This window comes from Hippopotamus amphibius, chromosome 10 (assembly GCF_030028045.1).
Source record: "Hippopotamus amphibius kiboko isolate mHipAmp2 chromosome 10, mHipAmp2.hap2, whole genome shotgun sequence".
In the NCBI taxonomy this organism is placed as follows: Eukaryota; Metazoa; Chordata; class Mammalia; order Artiodactyla; family Hippopotamidae; genus Hippopotamus; species Hippopotamus amphibius.
This window is the reverse complement of record NC_080195.1, coordinates 73,102,495-73,124,971: the sequence shown is the minus strand read 5'-3', so window position 1 is coordinate 73,124,971 and position 22,477 is coordinate 73,102,495. Positions and strand designations below refer to the sequence as shown.

The following is a 22,477-nucleotide window of genomic DNA, read 5'->3' as shown; positions in this document are numbered from 1 at the left end:
CAAAATAAGGGTCTATCGCCAACAGCATGAACTCCATAAGGATCAATAATAATCTAAAGTATTTTTCTCAATAAGACAAAAATAAATTTTATTTACATCCACATAATCTGTAGAATTGTAAGACTTTTGATACCAGTCACTGCTAGCTAGAAGTAAATTTTACAAAGGCAGAGGTTTTTATGTGCTTTGCCCACGACTATGCCAAAAATTACTTGGCAAATAGTGAGCATGAAATTAATAATTACACTTCCATCAGCACCATGTAAGAATGTGCTTCACCAAAGCTACAAAGTTAAAAAAAACATAGGGTGAAATCCTGTGGTAACATTGCTTGAAAAAATGCAAATATGGATATTACACATATAACCATGGCAAATGGTTCCTGTATATACAGCAAGCTCACCCTTGCTCACCAAGCAAACTCACATTTTATTCAGTTGTTTTTATGAAACTTCACATATAGCATTAATATTGGGTTATATTATGTTAGCCAATTGAGTGGACTATAATTTTTTTAAGCTCTTTATTGGAGTATAATTGCTTTATCACTGTTGTGCCAGTTTCTGCTGTACAACAAAGTGAATCAGCTCTATTTATACATACATCCCATATCCTCTTCCTCCCGAGACTCCTTCCTACCCTGCCTATCTCAGCCCTCTAAGTCATCACCAATCATCAAGTTGATCTCCCTGTGTTATGCAGCAGCTTCCCACTAGCTAGCTGTTTTACATTTGGTAGTGTATATATGTTAATGCTACTCTCTCACTTCGTCCCAGCTTCCCCTTTGCCCCCCACCCTGTGTCAAGTCTGTTCTCTACATCTGCATCTTTATTCTTGCCCTGTCACTGGGTTCATCAGTACCATTTTTTAGATTCCATATATGTGAGTTAGCATACGGTATTTGTTTTTCTCTTTCTGGCTTACTTCGCTCTGTATGACAGACTCTAGGTCTAACCACTTCATTACATATAGCTCCATCTCATTCTTTTTTATAGCTGAGTAATATTCCATTGCATATATGTGCCACATCTTCTTTATCCAATCATCTGTTGATGGGCATTTAGGTTGCTTCCATGTCCTGGCTATTGTAAATAGTGCTGCAGTGAACATTGTGGTATGTTTATTTTTGGATTATGGCTTTTTCAGGGTATATGCCCAGGAGTGGGATTGCTGGGTCATATGGTAGTTCCATTTGTAGTTTTTTAAGAACCCTCCATACTGTTTTCCATAGTGGCTGTACCAATTTACATTCCCACCAACAGTGCAGGAGAGTTCCCTTTTCTCCACACCCACTCCAGCATTTATTGTTTCTAGATTTTTTGATGATGGCCATTCTGACTGGTGTGAGGGGATACCTCATGGTGGCTTTGACTTGCATTTCTCTAATGATTAGTGATGTACAGCATCTTTTCATGTTTTTCTTAGCCATCTGCATGTCTTCATTGGAGAAGTGTCTATTTAGGTCTTCTGTGCAGTTTTGGATTGGGTTATTTGCTTTTTTGATATTGAGCTACATGAACTGCTTGTATGTTTTGGAGATTAATCCTTTGTCTGTTGCTTCGTTGGCAAATATTTTCTCCCATTCTGAGGGTTGTCTTGTCTTGTTTATGGTTTCTTTTGTTGTGCAAAAGCATTTAAGTTTCATTAGGTCCCATTTGTTTATTTTTTATTTTATTTCCATAATTCTAGGAGATGGGTCACAAAGGATCTTGCTTTGATTTATGTCATAGAGTGTTCTGCCTATGTTTTCCTCTAAGAGTCTTTTAGTGTCTGGACTTACATGTAGGTCTGTAATCCATTTGGAGTTTATTTTTGTGTATGGTGTTAGGAAGTGTTCCAATTTCATTCTTTTACATGTAGCTGTCCAATTTTCCCAGGACCACTTATTGAAGAGTCTGTCTTTTCTCCATTGTATATTCTTGCCTCCTTTGTCAATATAAGGTGCCCATATGTGTGTGGGTTTATCTCTGGGCTCTCTATTCTGTTCTGTTGATCCATATTTCTGTTTTTGTGTCAGTACCATACTGTCTTGATCATTGTAGCCTTGTAGTATAATTTAACATCAGGGAGCCTGATTTGTCCAGCTCTATCTTTCCTTCTCAAGATTGCTTTGGCTATTCGAGGTCTTTTGTGTTTCCATACAAATTGTAAAATTTCTTGTTCTAGTTCTGTCAAAAATGCCATTGGTAATTTGATAGGGATTTGCATTGAATCTGTAAATTACTTTGGGTAGTATAGTCATTTTCACAGTGTTGATTCTTCCAATCCAAGAACGTGGTATGTCCCTCTACCTGTTTGTATCATCTTTGATTTCTTTCATCAGTATCATATAATTTTCTGCTTATAGGTCTTTTGCCTCCTTAGGCAGGTTTATTCCTAGGTATTTTATTCTTTTTGTTGCAGTGGTAAATGGGAGTATATAAATCTTTTGATTTGCAGTACTTTGCTTGCTGGTTGGTTTTTGGAATTTACCATTGGTATTTATTTTTCATAAATGGTCTGATCATGCCTTTTACTAGCTCTCAAAACTTCTTCATGGCCCTCACTTTTTAGCTGTTTCCAGTGTGTGTCTTTGAAGTTCAGTACTTTATACAATTTTAATGATCGTTAGTTAAATATTTCATCCTATGAGACAGGTTCCATATCTTTATCCTACTCTGTCACACCAAGAATAAAAATTCAGTATCTACAACCAGTCCCAAAAGAGGAATAGCATGTGTCAACAATGATGTTTTAAAGGTGTAATTTATAAAATGTACAAAAAAAATAAATAAAATGTACAAAAGAGAAACAAGCCACCTTGTGAACATCATTTGGTAAATTGTAATATTTATACTTTTCAAGAAATTCTTTAAGGTCATTATTACTTTTTCAATTTGGTGCCCTAGACTTTCAAATAATTCAAATCTCTAAAATTTTCCAGAGTTTAATGCTGTTGTTAATTCAGCACAAACTACTCTTCCAACAAATTTACCACTTTTGTAAAAATTTATGAAATAATTCATATATTAATTTTCAGAACAAGCAAATGGTGTCTGTAATTAAAATCTCCCAAGTTCATAGTATTAAAAAGAAGCTATAGTTTTCTTTTTATTTATCCTCCAAGGAATTTACTAAGCTTCCTGAAAATATGGGTTTCTCTGTGGTTAAATTTAGAAAAAGATTTGTTATCCTATTTTCAAAAAATATTTCTGCCCCAATCTCTCTTCCTTCTCTGTCTGGAAATCCAATAATATGTATGCAAGACCACTTCATACTGTCCCTCAGGTCATTGAGCTTTTATTCTCTTTTCTCTTTTTTTAATCTTTTTTTTTTCTCTGTATACTTCAGTGTGGATGATTTCTATTAACCTGTGTTTCAGGTTCTGTGATCCTTTTTTTCTGTTTTGTCCGATATGCTTTTAATCTCATCTAATGGATTTTTTATTTCAGGTATTACATTGTTCAATTCCAGAATTTTTTCTTGGTTGCTTTGCTTTGTTTCGTTTTGCAGTTTTTATATCTCTTCTAATCCATTATAGTCATTTTTCTTGTAGATTCTTTAATAGATTTATCGTAACTATTTTAAAATCCTCTTTACTAAGTTCAACATCTGGTTTGTATATTTGTTTCAATTGACAGATTTGTCTATTGATACAGGGTCATATTTTCCTGTTTTGTCACATTTTAGTAGATTTTTATTGTATACTGGACACTATAGATGATACATATTCATCCCTCAGTATCTGGAGGGATTGGTTCCAGGAGTCCACAGATTCCTTATATAAAATATAAGATGCTCAGGTTCCTCGTATAAAATGACATAGTACAATGCATATGTATATTTATTGAAAAAAAATCCACATGTAAGTGGACCTGTGCAGTTCAAACCCATGTTGTTCAAGAGTCAACTGTATTTTACAGACTCTGGATAATGTAATTTTTCTCTAAAAGTTTGAGTTTTCTATCAGGCAGTTACATTACTCACAGACCTTGATTTTTTTTGAGACTTAGTTTTAGGCTTTGTTAGGGCTATTTTTAGTCTATTTTGGTTTTGTATGTGCTTGTAGAGACAATCCCTTAGTCTGGAGACAAGGTCTTTATTCCTAAGGCATGGCTTTTGTGGTACTTTACTGGAAAGCTGGAGTGTTTATAAAGCCTCTGAATTTATTGGGGCTTGAGCTACAAACTTAATCTCCTTTGGGGTGGGCAGCTGTTAAAAATCTCTACTAAGCTCTTTCAGGGTTTCGGCTCTTTTCCTCTGGGCTGCTTTTAGTCTTGTCTGAAACAAGAATAGTTTCAGTTAGCTAAGGTTTGAGGGGTGTGTATATACAGTTTTTGGATCCCCTACTCTCTGGCTGTGCACAGCTGCAATTCCACCCCCAATTTCCAGCTGCTCTGAAAGCCAAAAAGTCCAACCTCTGATTCCTTATTGGGCTGTGGGGCGGGGGCAGGGAGGAGGGTCAATAAAACTGCAGCTTTCAGCTTGAGCTACTTCTGTCCCCTTCTAACCACCTCAGCCTCTGTATTAGAGACAGAGTTGTGCTCTCAATGTAGATGAGGTGTCTAAAATGTGACACTTCACCAGTGTGATACTTTTATTTCAAGGATCTTATCTCCTTTAGTTTCTGCCTCCCTTAAGTCTCTTCCATTTCTCTCATCCTCTGTCACTTTCAGTGTTTATTCTTTTTATTAACAGAAGACAGTGTAAGATAAACTATTCTACTGTTATCAGACACTGAGAATATCCCAGAATAGTTTTTTCAACAGTCTTTTTACGAGAACTAATGCTAAAACCATAGGGCTATGAAACTTTATCTTGTAAAATTTATTTTGTGACTCTCACTCTGTGATGCTATGTTTTCAAGGTGTCCCCTCTCCTTTTAGTTGCCATCCTATCATGGATTCATGTTACTTTCACCTTCTGCCAATATTATATGTAGACATTATTGTTTATACTTTAGTTTCTTTTTGAGGGGGGCACTTCTGATTATCTTTAATATCATGCCATACAACCAGATGAAGTTTAATCCTAGAACAGTGTTGTAAGCAGTTAGTTCACTAAGACTGCACTGGAGTCATCACTCTAGGATGGAATATTTGGTGTAGGGAAGTCCCAGGTTTCCAGGAGTATTGCTCTACCCTATCAGAAGTCTCCTAATGGGGATGAGAGGATGGACTGGTGTCTTTACATGCCCAAGACTTAAGGACCTAGCTTTGTGTATCCTTGAAAGCATTTCAGAACTAGCAAGCACTTTGATCATCTCTTGCTCCTACCCATTACTAAACTTAAACTGTGTTCACTCAGTTCAATTTTGAAATTACTGAGAGATTCCAAGTATTTGCAGTGGCAGCTCAGCAGAAAACTTTGCCATTTTTCTAACCTAAGTCTCTCCGATTGCCACATACTATGTATATTTTTACTGTAGGCCAATGTTATTTAAAGTAGACAGTGGAGAGAGATGTCTTACCATGGTTTCACCAAAAATGGGGGCATACAGCATACCGTTGCTGGTAGGTATTCATAAGGCTTTAAAGACTGAAATATTTTTTTTCAGTTATAGAAATAAGAAATACAAAACAAATACACAAGATATTTAAATTTGACTTTCTTAGATTTTCCAAAATTTATTTTACCAAGGAATCCTTTTCGGTTATTGTAGTTTCCTCATTTCTACCTGCTGCTGTGGAGCATTATTCAGGTGGCACTCTTAAATTCAGCTTGGCCTCAGTCCCTCCATGAAACCCTATCAGTTGTCTTATATTGATTTGCTTCTGCCCTCTAAGCTAACTAGACAAACACTGGGAAACTTAAAACCCTTTAATAACCAGCTAATTGTATTAATGTTTATTTTATTCTGTAATGATGTTTACAATTAACAGTGTTCATAAGCTTGCTGTCATTCTCTTGTTTCATTTGTTTATTCATCTTCATATTTAAGGATCCAATGTGCTTAGAAAATTTCACCTCCTTTCCTCTAAGTTGCAGTTTATACTCCATCTCTTATACTGCCTTAAATTGCCTAAAACAATTTGGTACTTAACATTTAAACTGTTTCTAATATCAACTAGTACACATGTATCTCATGTCTATCTAATTATTTGTTGTAAACTTACAGTGAGAAAAAGAATTAGCAGTTTTTCTCCTGTTACAACACCTGGTGGCTTGTGAACCCTATATTTAATAAGTCATGAAAAGTGAAGTTTTCACCAATTTCACCTGTATAATATACCTAGTTTATCTTTCATAACTTCAGGAAGGTTTCCTTTGGACAGTCCTTTTGTTCAGCAACAAACTTTTCCTTGCTTCTATTTTTTTTTCTTTCCAAATATGTTCTTTTCAATCTTTTGAATTCTGCTTGCTTGTGTAAGGTAACAACCTATTGGCCAGAAATTTATGAAAATGAAATTAATTTTACTATTGCTGTGTATTTTGACTTTGACATCTTCAAATTTGAAATATGTTTAACATTGACTCTTTTATGAACTCTTTTTAGATCAGTTGGAAGGATTTCATTTGTCTCTGTGCACACTTTTAATTCAACAGGTTTTGATTGTTGAATATTAAATTATTTTTTTAAATATCTGCTGTATCGTGTTGATGAACACCACCTTCACCTTATAAGATTCTGTCATTAAACCATAGGTTTCTTCCCCACAATATTGTATTTTGCATGCTACAATAAGTTGCTAATAGAGTCTCCTTTCAAATTATAAAATATATTTTCCTGTTTTAATGAGATTTTTCCCATGGGAAAACAAAGTTGCACGTATTTAAGGCACAAAGACGACTGTTTGTATATAGAATACTTCACTCTGACTAGACTATTTTGATTTTTAGTTTAAATGTCATAGTATCAGTATTAATTTCTATCAGGTTTTCCTTTCAACTTTTTAGAGTTTATTCTTATAGGTTAATTTTGGTTTTATCTTATTCTGCCAGTATTATTAAAGGAATATTTTAACATATTTGGGTTTTCTAATGTGAGTTGCAAATTATAATTTTAATAAGTGATCATTTGATTTTAGATATAATTGTTTCAGCATACCCTATTAATTTTTAACTGTGCCTTTGAAATAACCAAAAACAGATTTTTTTTAGAATTTTCAAAAGACAAAATACATCAAGCAGATGGATATTTCTATTGATTTCGTGTTTTTTTAAGCAAACTACATATTGACTAACTATAATTGTACTGTAACTATGTCATGGTCATATGATAAGCAGGTATAGAGATATGTATAAGAATTAATTTATAATATTTATATTACTTTACAATGTTTTCAAGTATTAGTGAAGTTTCAAGTTATGAGTTTAAGAATGGGGAATTAGGAAGGCAAATGAGATTGCAATAAGTATTAATATATTAAGTACCAAAAAAGAATCACATAGTTCAAATATTTTTCTAAAGACTATCAATTCTAAGTATGAAAACATGAATTAGAAAAAAGTCCTTCGAATATGATAGCTTTAAATATTATTTCTGCTCCTAGCATTATGACTCTTCTTCATTGCTTGTTTTTAATATACTAGTGCTATGAAGAATGGTGATACCATTTACAGTTTATGTTCACTTTCAGTCATTATACTGGAACTCAAATAATATTGATTCTCTAATGTCTACCCAAGCCTTGTACAACTTTAAATGATCCAGTAACACTAGGAGCATTTATATTAGTGGTTACTGTTTTAGCAACCTCTCTTCTTTTAAGTATCTTTTTACTGTGTTCGTTTTCACTAAACCTGAAGACAATACTCATACTAACATTGTTGTGGATATTAGAAAATAGCTATAACCAAATCATCAGTTTTATTACATGTCAAATAGTCAATATTGGGGAAAATCAAATTCAAAATATTTTTTTATTTTTTAATTAATGACACTGATCATTTGGACAAATTAAGGGTGATACCTTTCTGCCAACATACAATCTTATTTTTATCACTGAAATTTAGAAGTGTAATCAGCGATATTTTCAATTTTGGTGGACACATACAGAACTATTATATATATATAATATATATATGTAAAACTATTCTGTGTATTGTACATGGAAATAATTCTTATTTATCCTTATTAAACAATGGATTTAATATTTTCTAGATTGTATAAGAGCATACAATATTTAAATATCTTTGAATCCAGCTTATAAAGATAGCATATCAAAGTTAGATTGTCCTGAAGCATCATATTTCATTTTGTATAACACATATCATTCTAAATAATTCAGCTTTTCTTAGAAATCGTTTTTACGTATGCATAATTCTAAGGATGCTTCTGATCTGACTCACACGTACATATGTTCAAATATAACTTGATTTGAGTTACTACAATGTAATTATATTTATCTTGAAGATATTTAAAATTTTATTTTATAGGAAGACTCATTAGTGAAAATGAATATATAATGTCATACCATAGAACACCTTCACCATGCAAAGTTGCTAAAACAGTATGGAACAAACCTCCTAAGGAAAATTTGATATAGTTTTCCTATGCTTTTCCAGACCTATTTTCAACACTGCTAAAAGGGGGGAAAATTCAAGAAGGCACTGAAGAGACCGCTTCACCAGACCCTGATGTTACTTCTCCTCTGGATGTACATGCTGCAGCTCCATAGGAGCCAGGTTGGAAAAGTTTCTAGGAAAACTACATGTTCATTAATAACATATTTTTTAAGTAGATTCTTTTTCTGTGGGAGATTGTCTTTTTAGACACCAGAGCTAAGTACTTTACAAAGTCCATATGTTTAGTTTGAACTTAACATTTATTTCTTAATTGTTATTTTTTAAAAAATATCAATAACAAACATCTGGCTTCTTAAAAATATTTTTGAAATGTAATGGTTCTAAAGCATGTGAAATAAGCTAATTAGAAAATGTCATGGTTCTGTTTTATGCAAACTTAAAAAAATCAAGCTGTTACCAATCCATTATAATGATAGAGTATGAAGTTAAATTACTATAAAAATTTATATCAACTTTTTCAAGTTCTTCTATGTATACTACATAAATAGCAGTAGGTAGTTTCTATAATGTTCTTTTTTTTAACTATACCTCAGGCTCAAGGAAATGTATATCATTGCTCTTGATTTTGAACCAAAGTTTAAAAGTAGTAAGTATTTATGTAATGTTGTTAATTATCTGTACCTGGAAAGACTCCAGGTCAGTGAGTTAGCAAAACGACCTTAAAGGGGCATTCCTTCTTTCCAACTCTAATCTCAAAACCTAAATTTCAGATTTTATATATTTTGAAAATATAATGAATCTTCACTCAGAATATTGCAGTGCTTTGCAATAAAAAGAGGTGATAATAATTCTGTGACTAGAGGTTGTACAAAATTATGAGTGTAAATAATGTATTTTTAAAAATATATATAGTCAAGATTTTTAAAGATATAATTGGCTACCAATAAAGAAAATATATAAACATGAAAAATGAAAAAAAAATTAACTTTCACTATAGGAACATGATTAAAGAACTAATAAGTTAATTTTTTAAATGAAAGATCTAAGAAAAGCAATAGGTAATATTCCTGACATTTTAAATTCTCTTTTTAAGTTTTATTTTATGTTGGAGTATAGTTGATTTACAATGTTGTGTTAGTTTCAGGTATACAACAAAGTGATTCACTTGTACATATACATATGTCTATTCTTTTTCAGATTCTTTTCCCGTATAAGTTATTACAGAATATTGAGTAGAATTCCCTGTGCTATACAGTAGTCCTTGTTGATTATCTGTTTTATATATAGTAGTGTGTGTATATTAATCCCAAACTTGTAATTTATTCCTACCCCTCACCTTTCCCCTTTGGTAACCATAAATTTGTTTTCTATGTCTGTAAGTCTGTTTCTGTTTTGTAAAGAATTCCATTTATATCATTTTTTTAGATTCCACATATAAGTGATATACTAGGATATTTGTCTTTGTCTGACTTACTTCACTTAATATGATAATTTCTAGGTCCATTCATGTTGCTGCGAATTGCACTGTTTCATTCTTTTTTATGGCTGAGTAATATTAGTGTATGTGTGTGTGTGTGTCTGTACCATATCTTCTTGATCCATTCCTCTGTTTATGGCCATTTAAGTTGCTTCCGTGTCTTTGCTATTGTAAATAGTACTGCAGTGAACATTGGAGTGCATTTATCTTTCCAAATTATGGTTTTCTCTAGATATATTCCCAGGAGTGGGATTGCTGGAACATATAGTAGCCCTATTTTTAGTTTGTTAAGGAACTTACATACTGTTCTGCATAGTGGCTGTACCAATTTACATTCCAACCAACAGTCTGACATTTAAAGAAGTAAGTACACAAAAAGTAGGAATTATCTTTGCACGTATATAAGAGCTAATGTTAAAATAGTATATATCTACGTGTCTGCTTAAGTTGTGGAACTTCTAAAGTTTTGGATATCTCTCTTATTTTTTATAATTCTCTTGCTGACTTTTTAATAGAAAAATCAGTCATCTATATGTGATTTATAGCCTTTATCACATTTGCCTTGTGTTACAATTATTGTCTCAAGGGAACTTGTTTTTGTCATTGTTATTTTTCTTTTCCTAGCATTAAAGTGTAATCTCCTTGAGAGAAGTGATTATGTCTCAATATGCCATTTAGATTTCTGTCACCTATGAGGTCTAATAAGTTTTCACATTTTAATTACTTCGAAAGTTTGTTGCTAGAACCAAATGTACAAAGTCAGACATTAATAACAATACTTGGCAAAAGAAAAGTGCTTTATTGACTTGTTTGAAAATAGACCATCAGTTCTAACATTTTGTGCCAATTCAGAAGCATTTATGAGTCCACCTGCCTAGAAAATGTAGAAGAACTTTGGCATATGTATGTATCTACTCTCTCTTCTTAGTGTCCTAAGACAGTGCTAATTTGGACGTAATTATAATGGTGATCTAAATTGTATGTAAAATTCCAAGTCTTTCATATTGCATTGAGTAAATACTCAATATAACTGAAGTTGTTACCAGACTTATTTAAACATAAAGTAAAAAATAATGTAAGATTCTTTGCTTTTTATGAGACATGTGACTGTTCAAAGTTCTGTAGACCATAGTGTGGATCAGCAAAACTGAAAAGAGACAAGGCAGCAATTTTTAAGGGGAAAATGGACCAACAAACAGAATTCTCTAACAGGTTGAGATAGAGAAAAACCAACTCCATTAACCTGTTAATCAGTATATAATTTGAATTAATGTGTTAAACATATTTTTATCAATGAAAAAGAAAGGGTCCTAAATAGATCAGCTTCAGGGGTTCATAGTGACAGGTGAAGATAAGCAGTAATTCTATAGACATCTGCTCCCAGGTGAGTGAAGCAGATCTACAAAAAGACAGTAAGAAAAGATTATAGTCCCTTAGAAACAGTCTGGGAACTAAGAGATAATTTAGTTCAACCCTCTCATTTTGTCCCCTAATAGAGACTATATTTACATCTATATGTGTGTGTATATTTGTGCATGTATGTATAAGTATATATATACACATGTGTACATATATATGCACATTTATGTGTACATGCACATGATCATATTAAAAGTTGAAAGATGGGCTAGCAGCCTATATTTTCCTAGAGAAGAAACTGTAAAAATTAAACTATTAAATGAAAATGAAAGAGATAAAACAAATTTAAGATTTTGAAATTATCGTTGAAATATAAGGAAGATGAGTTTTGTTGTTCCTGATTTATATTCTCTGATATTAATAGTGTTATTCTAACCTATCATCAATTATATTATATACATCAGAATATAAATATGCTGCAATATGTTTATCTCTGTCCAACTATTATACATTTTTCTGTAAAATTCCTTGAAAAATTATCTATATGTTATCTCCTTTACCTTTCCATGAAAGAGCTGTCGGTACTCCCCATCTTTTCTCACAAAACCACCCTAATTAAACTTTAGTCCAACTTTTCCACCAGAGCAACTCAACTCAAGATCACCTGTAATACCCACATTATGAAATTTGGAAGTCAGTTTTCAACCTTCATCTTACTTGATTTATGAGCAGCACTTATGCATTTATTATATACAATAACTACTTCTTTTTGAAACAATTGTATCACTTGGCTTCCATAACATCACTTTATTTGTTTCTTCTATTTTCTTCCGGGTTCTCCTCCAGGGATCAATAATTTGACTCATATTGCCAGTTACTCTTCATATGGTCTTATTCAGTCTCAAGACTTTCAATATGTTAATGAATCCTAAATTTGCATTTCAGCCTGGACCGCTCCTCTGAACTCAGATTAGCATATCCAGAATGGTACCTGTTCAACTTAGATGTTTGTCAGGCATCTTATATAACATATCCAAATCTGAGCTCCTTATCTACTTACTTCTTCCACAGTCACCACGGTTTAATAAAAGGGAAATTCTAGCATTCCAAAAATTGGAATGACAAAAATTTGAAGTTACATTTGACCTTACTTTTTCTCAAACTTTATAACTGATTTAACAGCAAATTTACCTTAAAAATATACTCAAAAGTTGATTGCCTTTTTTTTTTATTTTTTTATTTTTTTATTTTTTTTATTTTTTTTGGGGTACACCAGGTTCAATCATCTGTTTTTATACACATATCCCGGTATTCCCTCCCTTCCTTGACTCCCAACCCTCGACTCCCCCCCACCCTCTCTGCCCCAGTCCTCTAAGGCATCTTCCATCCTCGAGTTGGACTCCCTTTGTTATACAACATCTTCCCACTGACTGTTTTACAGTTGGTAGTATATATATGTCTGTGCTAATCTCTCGCTTCGTCTCAGTTTCCCCTTCACCCCCACCCCCTCCCATACCTCGAGTTCTCCAGTCCATTCTCTGTATCTGCATCCTTATTCTTGTCACTGAGTTCATCAGTACCATTTTTAGATTCTGTATATGTGAGTTAGCATACAATATTTGTCCTTTTCTTTCTGACTTACTTCACTCTGTATGACAGATTGTAGTTCTATCCACCTCATGACATATAGCTCCATCTCATCCCTTTTTATAGCTGAGTAATATTCCATTGTATATATATGCCACATCTTCTGTATCCATTCATTTGTTGATGGGCATTTCGGTTGCTTCCATGTCCTGGCTTTGTAAATAGTGCTGCAATAAACATTATGGTACAAGTTTCTTTTGGGATTATGGTTTTCTTTGGGTATATGCCCAGTAGTGGGATTACTGGATCATATGGTAGTTCTATTTGTAGTTTTTGAAGGAACCTCCAAATTGTTTTCCATAGTGGCTGTACCAACTTACAGTCCCACCAACAGTGCAGGAGAGTTCCCTTTTCTCCACACCCTCTCCAACATTTGTTGTTTCCAGACTTTGTGATGATGGCCATTCTGATTGGTGTGAGGTGATACCTCATTGTGGCTTTGACTTGCATTTCTCTGATGATTAGTGATGTTGAGCATCTTTTCATGTGTGTGTTGGCCATCTGTATGTCTTCTTTGGAGAAATGTCTATTTAGGTCTTCTGCCCATTTGTGGATTGGGTTATTTGCTTTTTTGGTATTAAACTTCATGAGCTGCTTGTATATTTTGGAGGTTAATCCTTTGTCCATTGTTTCATAGGCAATTATTTTTTCCCATTCTGAGGGTTGCCTTTTAGTCTTGTTTATAGTTTCTTTTGCTGTGCAAAAGCTTTTAAGTTTCATGAGGTCCCATTTGTTTATTCTTGATTTTATTTCCCTGATTCTAGGAGGTGGGTCAAAAAGGATGTTGCTTTGATGGATGTCATAGAGTGTTCTGCCTATGTTTTCCTCTAGGAGTTTGATAGTGTCTGGCCTTACATGTAGGTCTTTAATCCATTTGGAGTTTATTTTTGTGGATGGTGTTAGGAAGTGTTCTAATTTCATTCTTTTACATGTTGCTGTCCAATGTTCCCAGCACCACTTATTGAAAAGGCTCTCTTTTTTCCATTGTATACTCGTGCCTCCTTTGTCAATATAAGGTGCCCATATGTGTTTGGGCTTACTTGTGAGTTCTCTATTCTATTCCATTGATCTTCCTTTCTATTTTTGTGCCAGTACCATACTGTCTTGATCACTATGGCCTTGTAGTATAGTTTGAAGTCAGGAAGCCTGATTCCACCAACTCCATTTTTCCTTCTCAAGATTGCTTTGGCTATTCGGGGTCTTTTGCGTTTCCATACAAATCGTAAGACTTCTTGCTGTAGTTCTGTGAAAAATGCCATTGGTAATTTGATCGGGATTGCATTGAATCTGTAAATTGCTTTGGGTAGTACAGTCATTTTCACGATGTTGATTCTTCCAATCCAGGAACATTGTATGTCCCTCCATCTGTTTGTGTCGTCTTTGATTTCTTTCATCAATGTCTTAAAGTTTTCTGCATACAGATCTTTTGCCTCCTTAGGCAGGTTTATTCCTAGGTATTTGATTCTTTTTGTTGCAATGGTGAATGGGAGAGTTTCCTTCATTTCTCTTTCTGCTCTTCTGTTGTTTGTGTATAGGAATGCAAGAGATTTCTGTGCATTAATTTTGTATCCTGCTACTTTACTAAACTCATCAATTAGTGCGAGCAGTTTTCTGGTAGATTCTTTAGGGTTTTCTATATATAATATCATGTCATCTGCAAAGAGTGACAATTTTACTTCTTCTTTTCCAATTTGGATTCCTTTTATTTCTTTTTCTTCTCTGATTGCTGTGGCTAAAACTTCCAAAACTATGTTGAATAATAAAGGTGAGAGTGGACAGCCTTGTCTTGTTCCTGTTCTTAGAGGGAATTCTTCCAGTTTTTCCCCATTGAGAACGATGTTGGCTGTTGGTTTCTCATATATGGCTTTTATTATGTTGAGGAAATTTCCTTCTCTGCCCATTTTCTGGAGAGCTTTGATCATAAATGGATGTTGAATTTTGTCAAAAGCTTTTTCTACATCTATTGAAATGATCATATGGTTTTTATCCTTCAATTTGTTGATATGATGTATCACATTGATTGATTTGCGTATATTGAAGAATCCTTGCATCCCAGGGATAAACCCCACTTGATCATGGTGTATGATTTTTTTAATGTGCTGTTGGAGTCTGTTAGCTAGTATTTTGTTGAGGATTTTTGCTTCTATATTCATCAGTGATATTAGTCTGTAGTTTTCTTTTTTTGTGACATCTTTGCCTAGTTTTGGTATCAGGGTGATGGTGGCCTCGTAGAATGAGTTTGGGAGTGTTCCTCCTTCTGCAATATTTTGGAAGAGTTTGAGAAGGATAGGTGTTTACTCTTCTCGAAATGTTTGATAGAATTCGCCCGTGAATCCATCTGGTCCTGGGCTTTTGTTTGTTGGGAGATTTTTAATCACTGCCTCAATTTCCGTACTTGTGATTGGTCTGTTCATGGTTTCTATTTCTTCCTGGTTCAGTCTTGGAAGATTGTATTTTTCTAAGAATGTATCCATTTCTTCCAGGTTATCCAATTGATTGGCATATAGTTGCTTGTAGTTGTCTCTCATGATGTTTTGTATTTCTGAGGTGTCCGTTGTGACTTCTCCTTTTTCATTTCTAATTCTGTTGATTTGCATCTTCTCCCTTTTTTTCTTGATGAGTCTGGCTAATAATGGTTTATCCATTTTGTTAATCTTCTCAAAGAACCAGCTTTTAGTTTTATTTATTTTTCTTATGGTTTCTTTCCTTTCTTTTTCATTTATTTCTGCTCTGATCTTTATGATTTCTTTCCTTCTGCTCCCTTTGGGGTTTCTTTGTTCTTCTTTCTCTAGTTGTTTGAGGTGTAAGGTTAGCTTGTTTATTCGATCATTTTCTTGTTTCTTAAGGTAGGACTGTATTGCTATAAACTTCCCTCTTAGAATCGCTTTTGCTGCATCCCATAGGTTTTGGGTTGTTGTGTTTTCTTTGTCATTTGTTTCTAGATATTTTTTGATTTCCTCTTTGATTTCTTTAGTGATTTCTTGGTTGTTTAATAGTGAATTGTTTAGCCTCCATGTGTTTGTATTTTTTGCAGTTTTTTTCCTGTAATTGATATCTAGTCTCATGGCGTTGTGGTCTGAGAAGATGCTTGATATGATTTCAATTTTCTTGAATTTGCTGAGGTTTGATTTGTGACCCAAGATGTGATCTATCCTGGAAAATGTTCCTTGTGCACTTGAGAAGAAAGTGTAGTCTGTTGTTTTTGGATGGAATGTCCTATAAATATCAATGAAGTCGAGATGGTCTAATGTGTCATTTAAAGCTTGTGTGTCTTTATTGATTTTCTGTTTGGATGATCTGTCCATTGATGTAAGTGGGGTGTTCAAATCTCCCACTATTATTGTGTTACTGTCGATGTCCCCTTTTATAGCTGTTAGCATTTGCCTTATGTATTGAGGTGCTCCTATATTGGGGGCATAGATATTTACCATTGTGATCTGTTCTTCTTGAATGGATCCCTTGATCATTATGGAGTGTCCTTCCTTGTCTCTTGTAATAGTCTTTACTTTCAAGTCTAATTTGTCTGATATGAGTATTGCTACTCCAGCTTTCTTTTGACTTCCATTTGCATAGAATATCTTTTTCCATCCCTTTACTTTCAGTCTATATGTATCCCTTGGTCTGAAGTGGGTTTCTTGTAGGCAGCATATGGAAGGGTCTTGTTTTTGTATCCATTCAGCCAGTCTGTGTCTTTTGGTTGGAGCATTTAATCCATTGACATTGAAAGTGATTATTGACATGTGTGTTCCAATTCCCATTTTCTTAATTGTTTTGGGTTTGTATTTGTAGGTGTTTTCTTTTTCTTGTGTGTCCTACTTAGGGAAATTCCTTTAGCACTTGTTGTAAGGATGGTTTGGTGGTGCTGAATTCTCTTAACTTTTGCTTGTCTGGAAAGCTTTTGATTTCTCCCTCAAATCTGAATGAGATTCTTGCTGGGTAGAGTATTCTTGGCTGTCGGTTTCTCTCTTTCAGGACTTTCAGTATATCCTGCCACTCCCTTCTGGCCTGCAGAGTTTCTGTAGAAAGGTCAGCTGTTATCCTGATGGGTTTTCCCTTATATATTGTTTGTTGCTTTTCTCTTGCTGCTTTTAATATTTTTTTTTGTGTTTAATTGTTGTTAGTTTGATTAATATGTGTCTTGGTGTATTTCTCCTTGGGTTTATTCTGTATGGGACTCTCTGTGCTTCTTGGACTTGGTGAATTATTTCCTTTCCCATGTTGGGGAAGTTTTCCACTATAACCTCTTCAAATATTTTCTCAGATGCTTTCTTGTTTTCTTCTTCTTCTGGGATGCCTATAATTCGAATGTTGGTACGTTTAAGGTTATCACTGAGGTCTCTGAGACTGTCTTCTAATCTTTGTATTCTTTTTTTCTTTTTCCTGCTCTGTGGCAGTTATTTCCCCCATTCTATCTTCGAACTCACTTATTCATTCTTCTGCCTCAGTCATTCTGCTGGTTATAGCATCTAGAGTATTTTTAATTTCAGTTATTTTGTTATCCATTGCTGTTTGTTTTTCTGAGTTCTTATGAACTGTTTCTTGTACTTTCTCTATTTTGTTATCGAGATTTTGTATCATTTTTACTATCATGACTCTAAATTCTTTTTCAGGCATTTTTCCTATTTCCTCTTCATTTATTTGGTCTTGTGGGTTTTTTTCCTGCTCCTTTGCCTGCATGGTGTTTCTTTGTTTCCTCATGGTTGTCCAAACTTTTGAAGTTGCTTGTCCTGGCGATAGAGGTGTTTATAGAAGACTGTCCAAGCCTCAGACTAATGTCCAAGTATTGGATTAAACGAATATTAAGTCTAGCAAACACATACATGTATAAGACACACAATTACTGAATCCGTTAGGACATAAGGCTCTAGAAAGACCTGACAGAACCCCAGTGTGCTATGAGATATTCAAAGAAAAACCCAGCAGAAATTGACAACTGAAACAGAACAAATCAGAGACAAAAGCAAAAGCAAACAAACAACAAATAACACCCTACACATACAAACATCAATCCAGGGAGATTTTGTAAGCTAGGATCAAATATGGAAAAGAGCTGGAGTACCACCAGAGAGAATGGAGATTCTCAGAATGTAATTAGACAACTTTACTAAGAACTAAGATAAAGACAAAAGCCTAATATTAAATACCAAGGCAGTGCGTCATCTGGAGAATAGAGCAAGGAGTCTGAGCAGACCGATAGTGTTGCTTATAAGTATGTTAAGAAAAAATAAACTTAAAAAGGCTGGAAGAAAGGGGAACAGAAGAGTGTAATGTGGTTGGAAATATGCAAATAAAAAGAAAGGAATAGAAATGTATAAAAGATAGGGGTGAAAGGAAAGTATGAGAGATATTTTGTTGTTACTACCAAAAACTTAGCTAGATATAGAAGTATATAAAAAGGCAAAAAAAAAAAAAAAAAAAAGAATAAAAAATATCATTAAAAAATTATGTTATAAAACTTGTAGATCCCTTAGGGCTAAGATCGTATTTAATAAATCAAAAAAAAGAAAAAAAAAAAAAAAAGAGAGAGAGAGAAAGAAAAAAAAAAAAATCCAGAACTGATCCCAGAATGGACCAGTTCAATAGGTATTGATACTACTATTTCTGTTTCCTTAGCATCTCAGCTGTAAGTGTGCTTCTCCTTGCCTTGGGTTTTTTTTGCGTTATTCTGTGACCAGCAGAGGTTCCTTTATTGTTCGTCTGTAAGCGTCGGTGTGTGGGGAGGGAGAGGGTACAATAGTGGCTCCTTCTCCTGGGAGTGAGTGAGCAGTGGCGCACTGTTGTTTCAGTCAGGCTTGGAGGTGCCTGTTGCAGAGGGTGCTGGTGGCTCAAGTGTAAACAGAAAGTCTTAGAGTTGGGCCTCTCTCATGGTTTTTTTTCTTTTTGATGCTGTTTTTTTTTTTTTTTTTTTCTCTCGGCAGCCTCCCTGCTTCTGGCGTTGCAAGGGGTTTTAATCTAGCCCCGCCCGAGTGCCTGAGGGTGCTTGTTATCCCTGAGCGCCTTAGGTGGCCCGCAGGGCGTCTCTCCACTGCCTGTTGCAGAGGCACCGAAAGAGAGGGAGAGGCTACGCCCGCGGCTCCTCCCCCCCGCCCGGGAGCCTGCAGCCTCCAGCCGCCATCATGGCCGGGCAGCTCTCAGGGACGGCACTCCTCTCCGCGGACCTTCTCCCTCCTGTCCTCTCGGTCCGTCACCCTACCGGCAACAATGTTTCTCCCCCTGAACCAGCTCTCCGGTTCCCACGCTCCCGCTCCTGGACCCTCCGTTCAGCCGCGGATCGATGTCTCGGTCCGGGAACGCTGAGCTGCGCTGTGGACCCTCCGTATGTTTCTCACTCCCTCCCGTCTGCCACAGCTCTGCCGCTTCATCCTCTTTGAGCCCTCGTAGATGCCTCCCTACCAGCTATGTCGGGCTCCCCGCAGCCCTTTCTGGTGTCCGAGGCCGTCTGCTGGTGTTCAGCTGGTTCTCTGTGGGAATGACTGCGTCCTTCCATGCATTCCCAATGCATCTGTGGAGAGGGATGCACTCCACGTCTCTCTACTTCGCCGCCATCTTTTCTCCCCTCCCTTGATTGCCTTTTAACACCACTTTTGCAACCACTCTGATCCATATCATCGTCTTTCCCCAGATTAATATAGTAGCCTCCTAAATAGATTTTCTGATTCCATACTTACCATCCACTGTAATAATGGCCTGTTTAACTTTTCGCAATCTGTGCTGTGTAGTATGGTGCCCCAGAACTGATGGGTTCCTCAAAATGGAGTAATCTTCACTCACCCTGTAATGTATGAATTGCACATCTGGGCAAATTGAATGAGCAACTAACTCACTCGTGTATGACCAAGGCTAATAAAGGTTGTGTAAGCCAGATATTGGAGTTATGACAGATTCTTAACTTATTCTAATAAGTAGCATACATTCCTAGCCCCCCAAAATGAAAGTATACCCCTGTATGACTTTGGTCAGAACAGTTAGCACTTTCATATATAGTTTCATCTTCTATAAAATAACTAAAGTAATATTATCCACTTTACAGATTTTTTGAGAGTTAAGTAAAAAGACAAATATAAACCAATTACTGCAGCACTCACCTACCTACTAGGGATTCTCTTATTTTCTAGTTCTTGGTCTGGCTAAAACTGCTCACTCCCTAATTCAAATGCTGATGATTCCATGCCTGGTTTGTGAAGTCTAGGACCTCTTAGCCAAGAGGTAGTCACTGTTGACCCTGGGCCCCCATAATACCCTGTGCACAATGCTGGTATGATCTTTATTGCCCTTGCTGTTCTGTTCTGAGGTGTACTGAGTTGTGGCTCTCTCCATCACCAAGTTGAAACTCTGTGAAGTCAAGGGCTGTGTCTTTTTCTCAGTTGTAATATATTAGTTCATGGAAAAATGACTGTGGTAATTGGATTCTTAAAAATGAAACAACTGAACAGTGGATGTTGAACAGTAACGACTAATCATCATTATTCATGAGAGATAGTCTTCCAAAGACACCCTTACTCTTTAATTATTTGTCAACTCTCAAGCCTCCTGATTCTATGAAATCATTTTTGAATGTTAATGTTTTAGTGTATATATCCAAGTTTACCTTTATTTACTTTTCGTTACTTTATAGATCTATAAAGCTATATACATCATAATTGGCATTCTCCATGGCTATATATTAATTTAATACCAATATCTTTGATATCTAGCTATTTTTAATTATTAATCATTAAAATATTTTGTAATGGAGTTAGTGTTTTAAGAGAGGTAGTGATGCCCAATTATTTTCTTATAATTTAGCCCATATTTATTTTTTCTTCTTTTATTTTTCCTTAGTTATGAAATGCATTTTAGTGTTGACTTCCTGGCTGTTGTTTGTATTGAGTTAAGAACTGATAGTCACTGTTTTGCCAGTGACATTATGACACTGAAAAAATTCTTTTTTTCTCTTTAATTGCTTCTATGTTTCAATCTCATTTTCAAGAAAACCATAACTGAGAAACTGATTGAAGGGTTTTTCTCCAGCATAATCAGTATTTGTCTTACAATCAGATAGTTCCATAACATCTACTTTTTCTATCCTGCATTACTTTCTTTTTTTTAGTATTTATTTATTTATTTATTTATTTATTTATTTAATTGGCTGTGTTGGCTCTTTTTTGCTGTGTGTGGGCTTTCTTTTAGTTGCAGTGAGTGGGGGCTACTCTTCATTGTGGTGCGTGGGCTCCTCATTGCCGTGGCTTCTCTTGTTGCAGAGCATGGGCTCTAGGTGCATGGGCTTCAGTAGTTGCAGCACATGGGCTCAATAGTTGTGGTTCATGGGCTCTAAAGCGCAGGCTCAGTAGTTGTGGCGCACAGGCTTAGTTGCTCCACGGCATGTGGGATCTTCCTGGAGGAGGGCTCGAACCCATGTACCCTGCATTGGCAGGCAGATTTTTAACCACTGCGCCACCTAGGAAGCCCCCTGCATTACTTTTTTTAAGAGCTAAAAGGATGCTTAATGCAGAGTTTTCTTTTTTTTTTTAAATTGAAGTATAGTTGATGTACAGTATTATATAAGTTACAGTTGTACAACATAGTGATTCACAATTTTTAAAGGTTAAACTTAATTTACAGTTAGTACAAAATACTGGCTATATTCCCTCTGTTGTACAATACATTCTTGTGGCTTATGTATTTTAAACATAATAGTTGGTACATCTTAATCCCCTACTCCTGTCTTTCTCCTGCATTGTATATAGGTACTGCATCTTCTTTATCCATTCATCTGTAGATGGACATTTAGGCTTCTTTCATATCTTGGTTATTGTAAATAATGTTCTATGAACATTGGGATGCATTATCTTTTTGAATTAGTGTTTTGTTTTCTTCAGATATGTACCCAGGAGTGGAATTGCTGGGTCATAAGGTAGTTCTGTCTTTAGGTTTTGAGTAACCTCCATATTGTTTTCCTCAGTGGCTGCACTAATTTATATTCTCACTAACAGTGTATGAGGGGTCCCTTTTCTCACATCCTTGCCAACACTTGTTATTTGTGCTCTTTTTAATGAGAGTTATTATGACACATGTGAGGTGATATCTCACTGTGGTTTTAATTTGCACTTCTCTGATGGTTAATGTTGCTAAGCATCTTTTCATGTGCCTGTTGGCCATCTGCATGTCCTCTTTGGAAAAATGTCTATTCAGGTCTGCTCATTTTTTAATTGGGTTGTTTGTTTTTGGATGTTGAGTTGTATGAGCTGTTTATATATTTTGGATATTAATTTCTTATCAGTCATATCATTTGTAAATATTTTCTCCCATTTAGTATGTTGTATTTTTGTTTATTGATGGTTTCCTTTGCTATGCAAAAGCCTTTTAAACTTAATTAGGTCCCATTTGTTTATTTTTGCTTTTCTTCCTTTGCTTTAGGAGACAGATCCAAAATGTACTGCTATGCTATGATTTATGTCAGGGTGTATTCTGCCTATGTTTTTCTCTCAGTGTTTCATATTTTCTGGTCTTCCACTTAGGTCTTTGATTCAGTTTGAGTTGTTTTTGTATATGATGTTACAGAACGTT

The 22,477-nt window shown here is 35.0% G+C and overlaps 1 protein-coding gene across 12 annotated transcripts in view; it reads left to right on the top strand.

Moving 5' to 3' along the window:
- Positions 1-22,477, top strand: part of EPHA6 (EPH receptor A6) — an 868,712-nt gene that overhangs the window by 99,868 nt on the left and 746,367 nt on the right. The window contains exon 1 of one of the 12 annotated variants that reach the window (XM_057696165.1): positions 8,498-8,607. The exons of the other annotated variants lie outside the window; for them this stretch is intronic. Within the exon in view, the coding sequence (XP_057552148.1) occupies positions 8,560-8,607 (48 nt within the window). The 5' untranslated portion in view covers positions 8,498-8,559. Of the gene's footprint in view, positions 1-8,497; positions 8,608-22,477 lie in introns of those variants that run through there. 12 annotated transcript variants of the gene reach the window in all.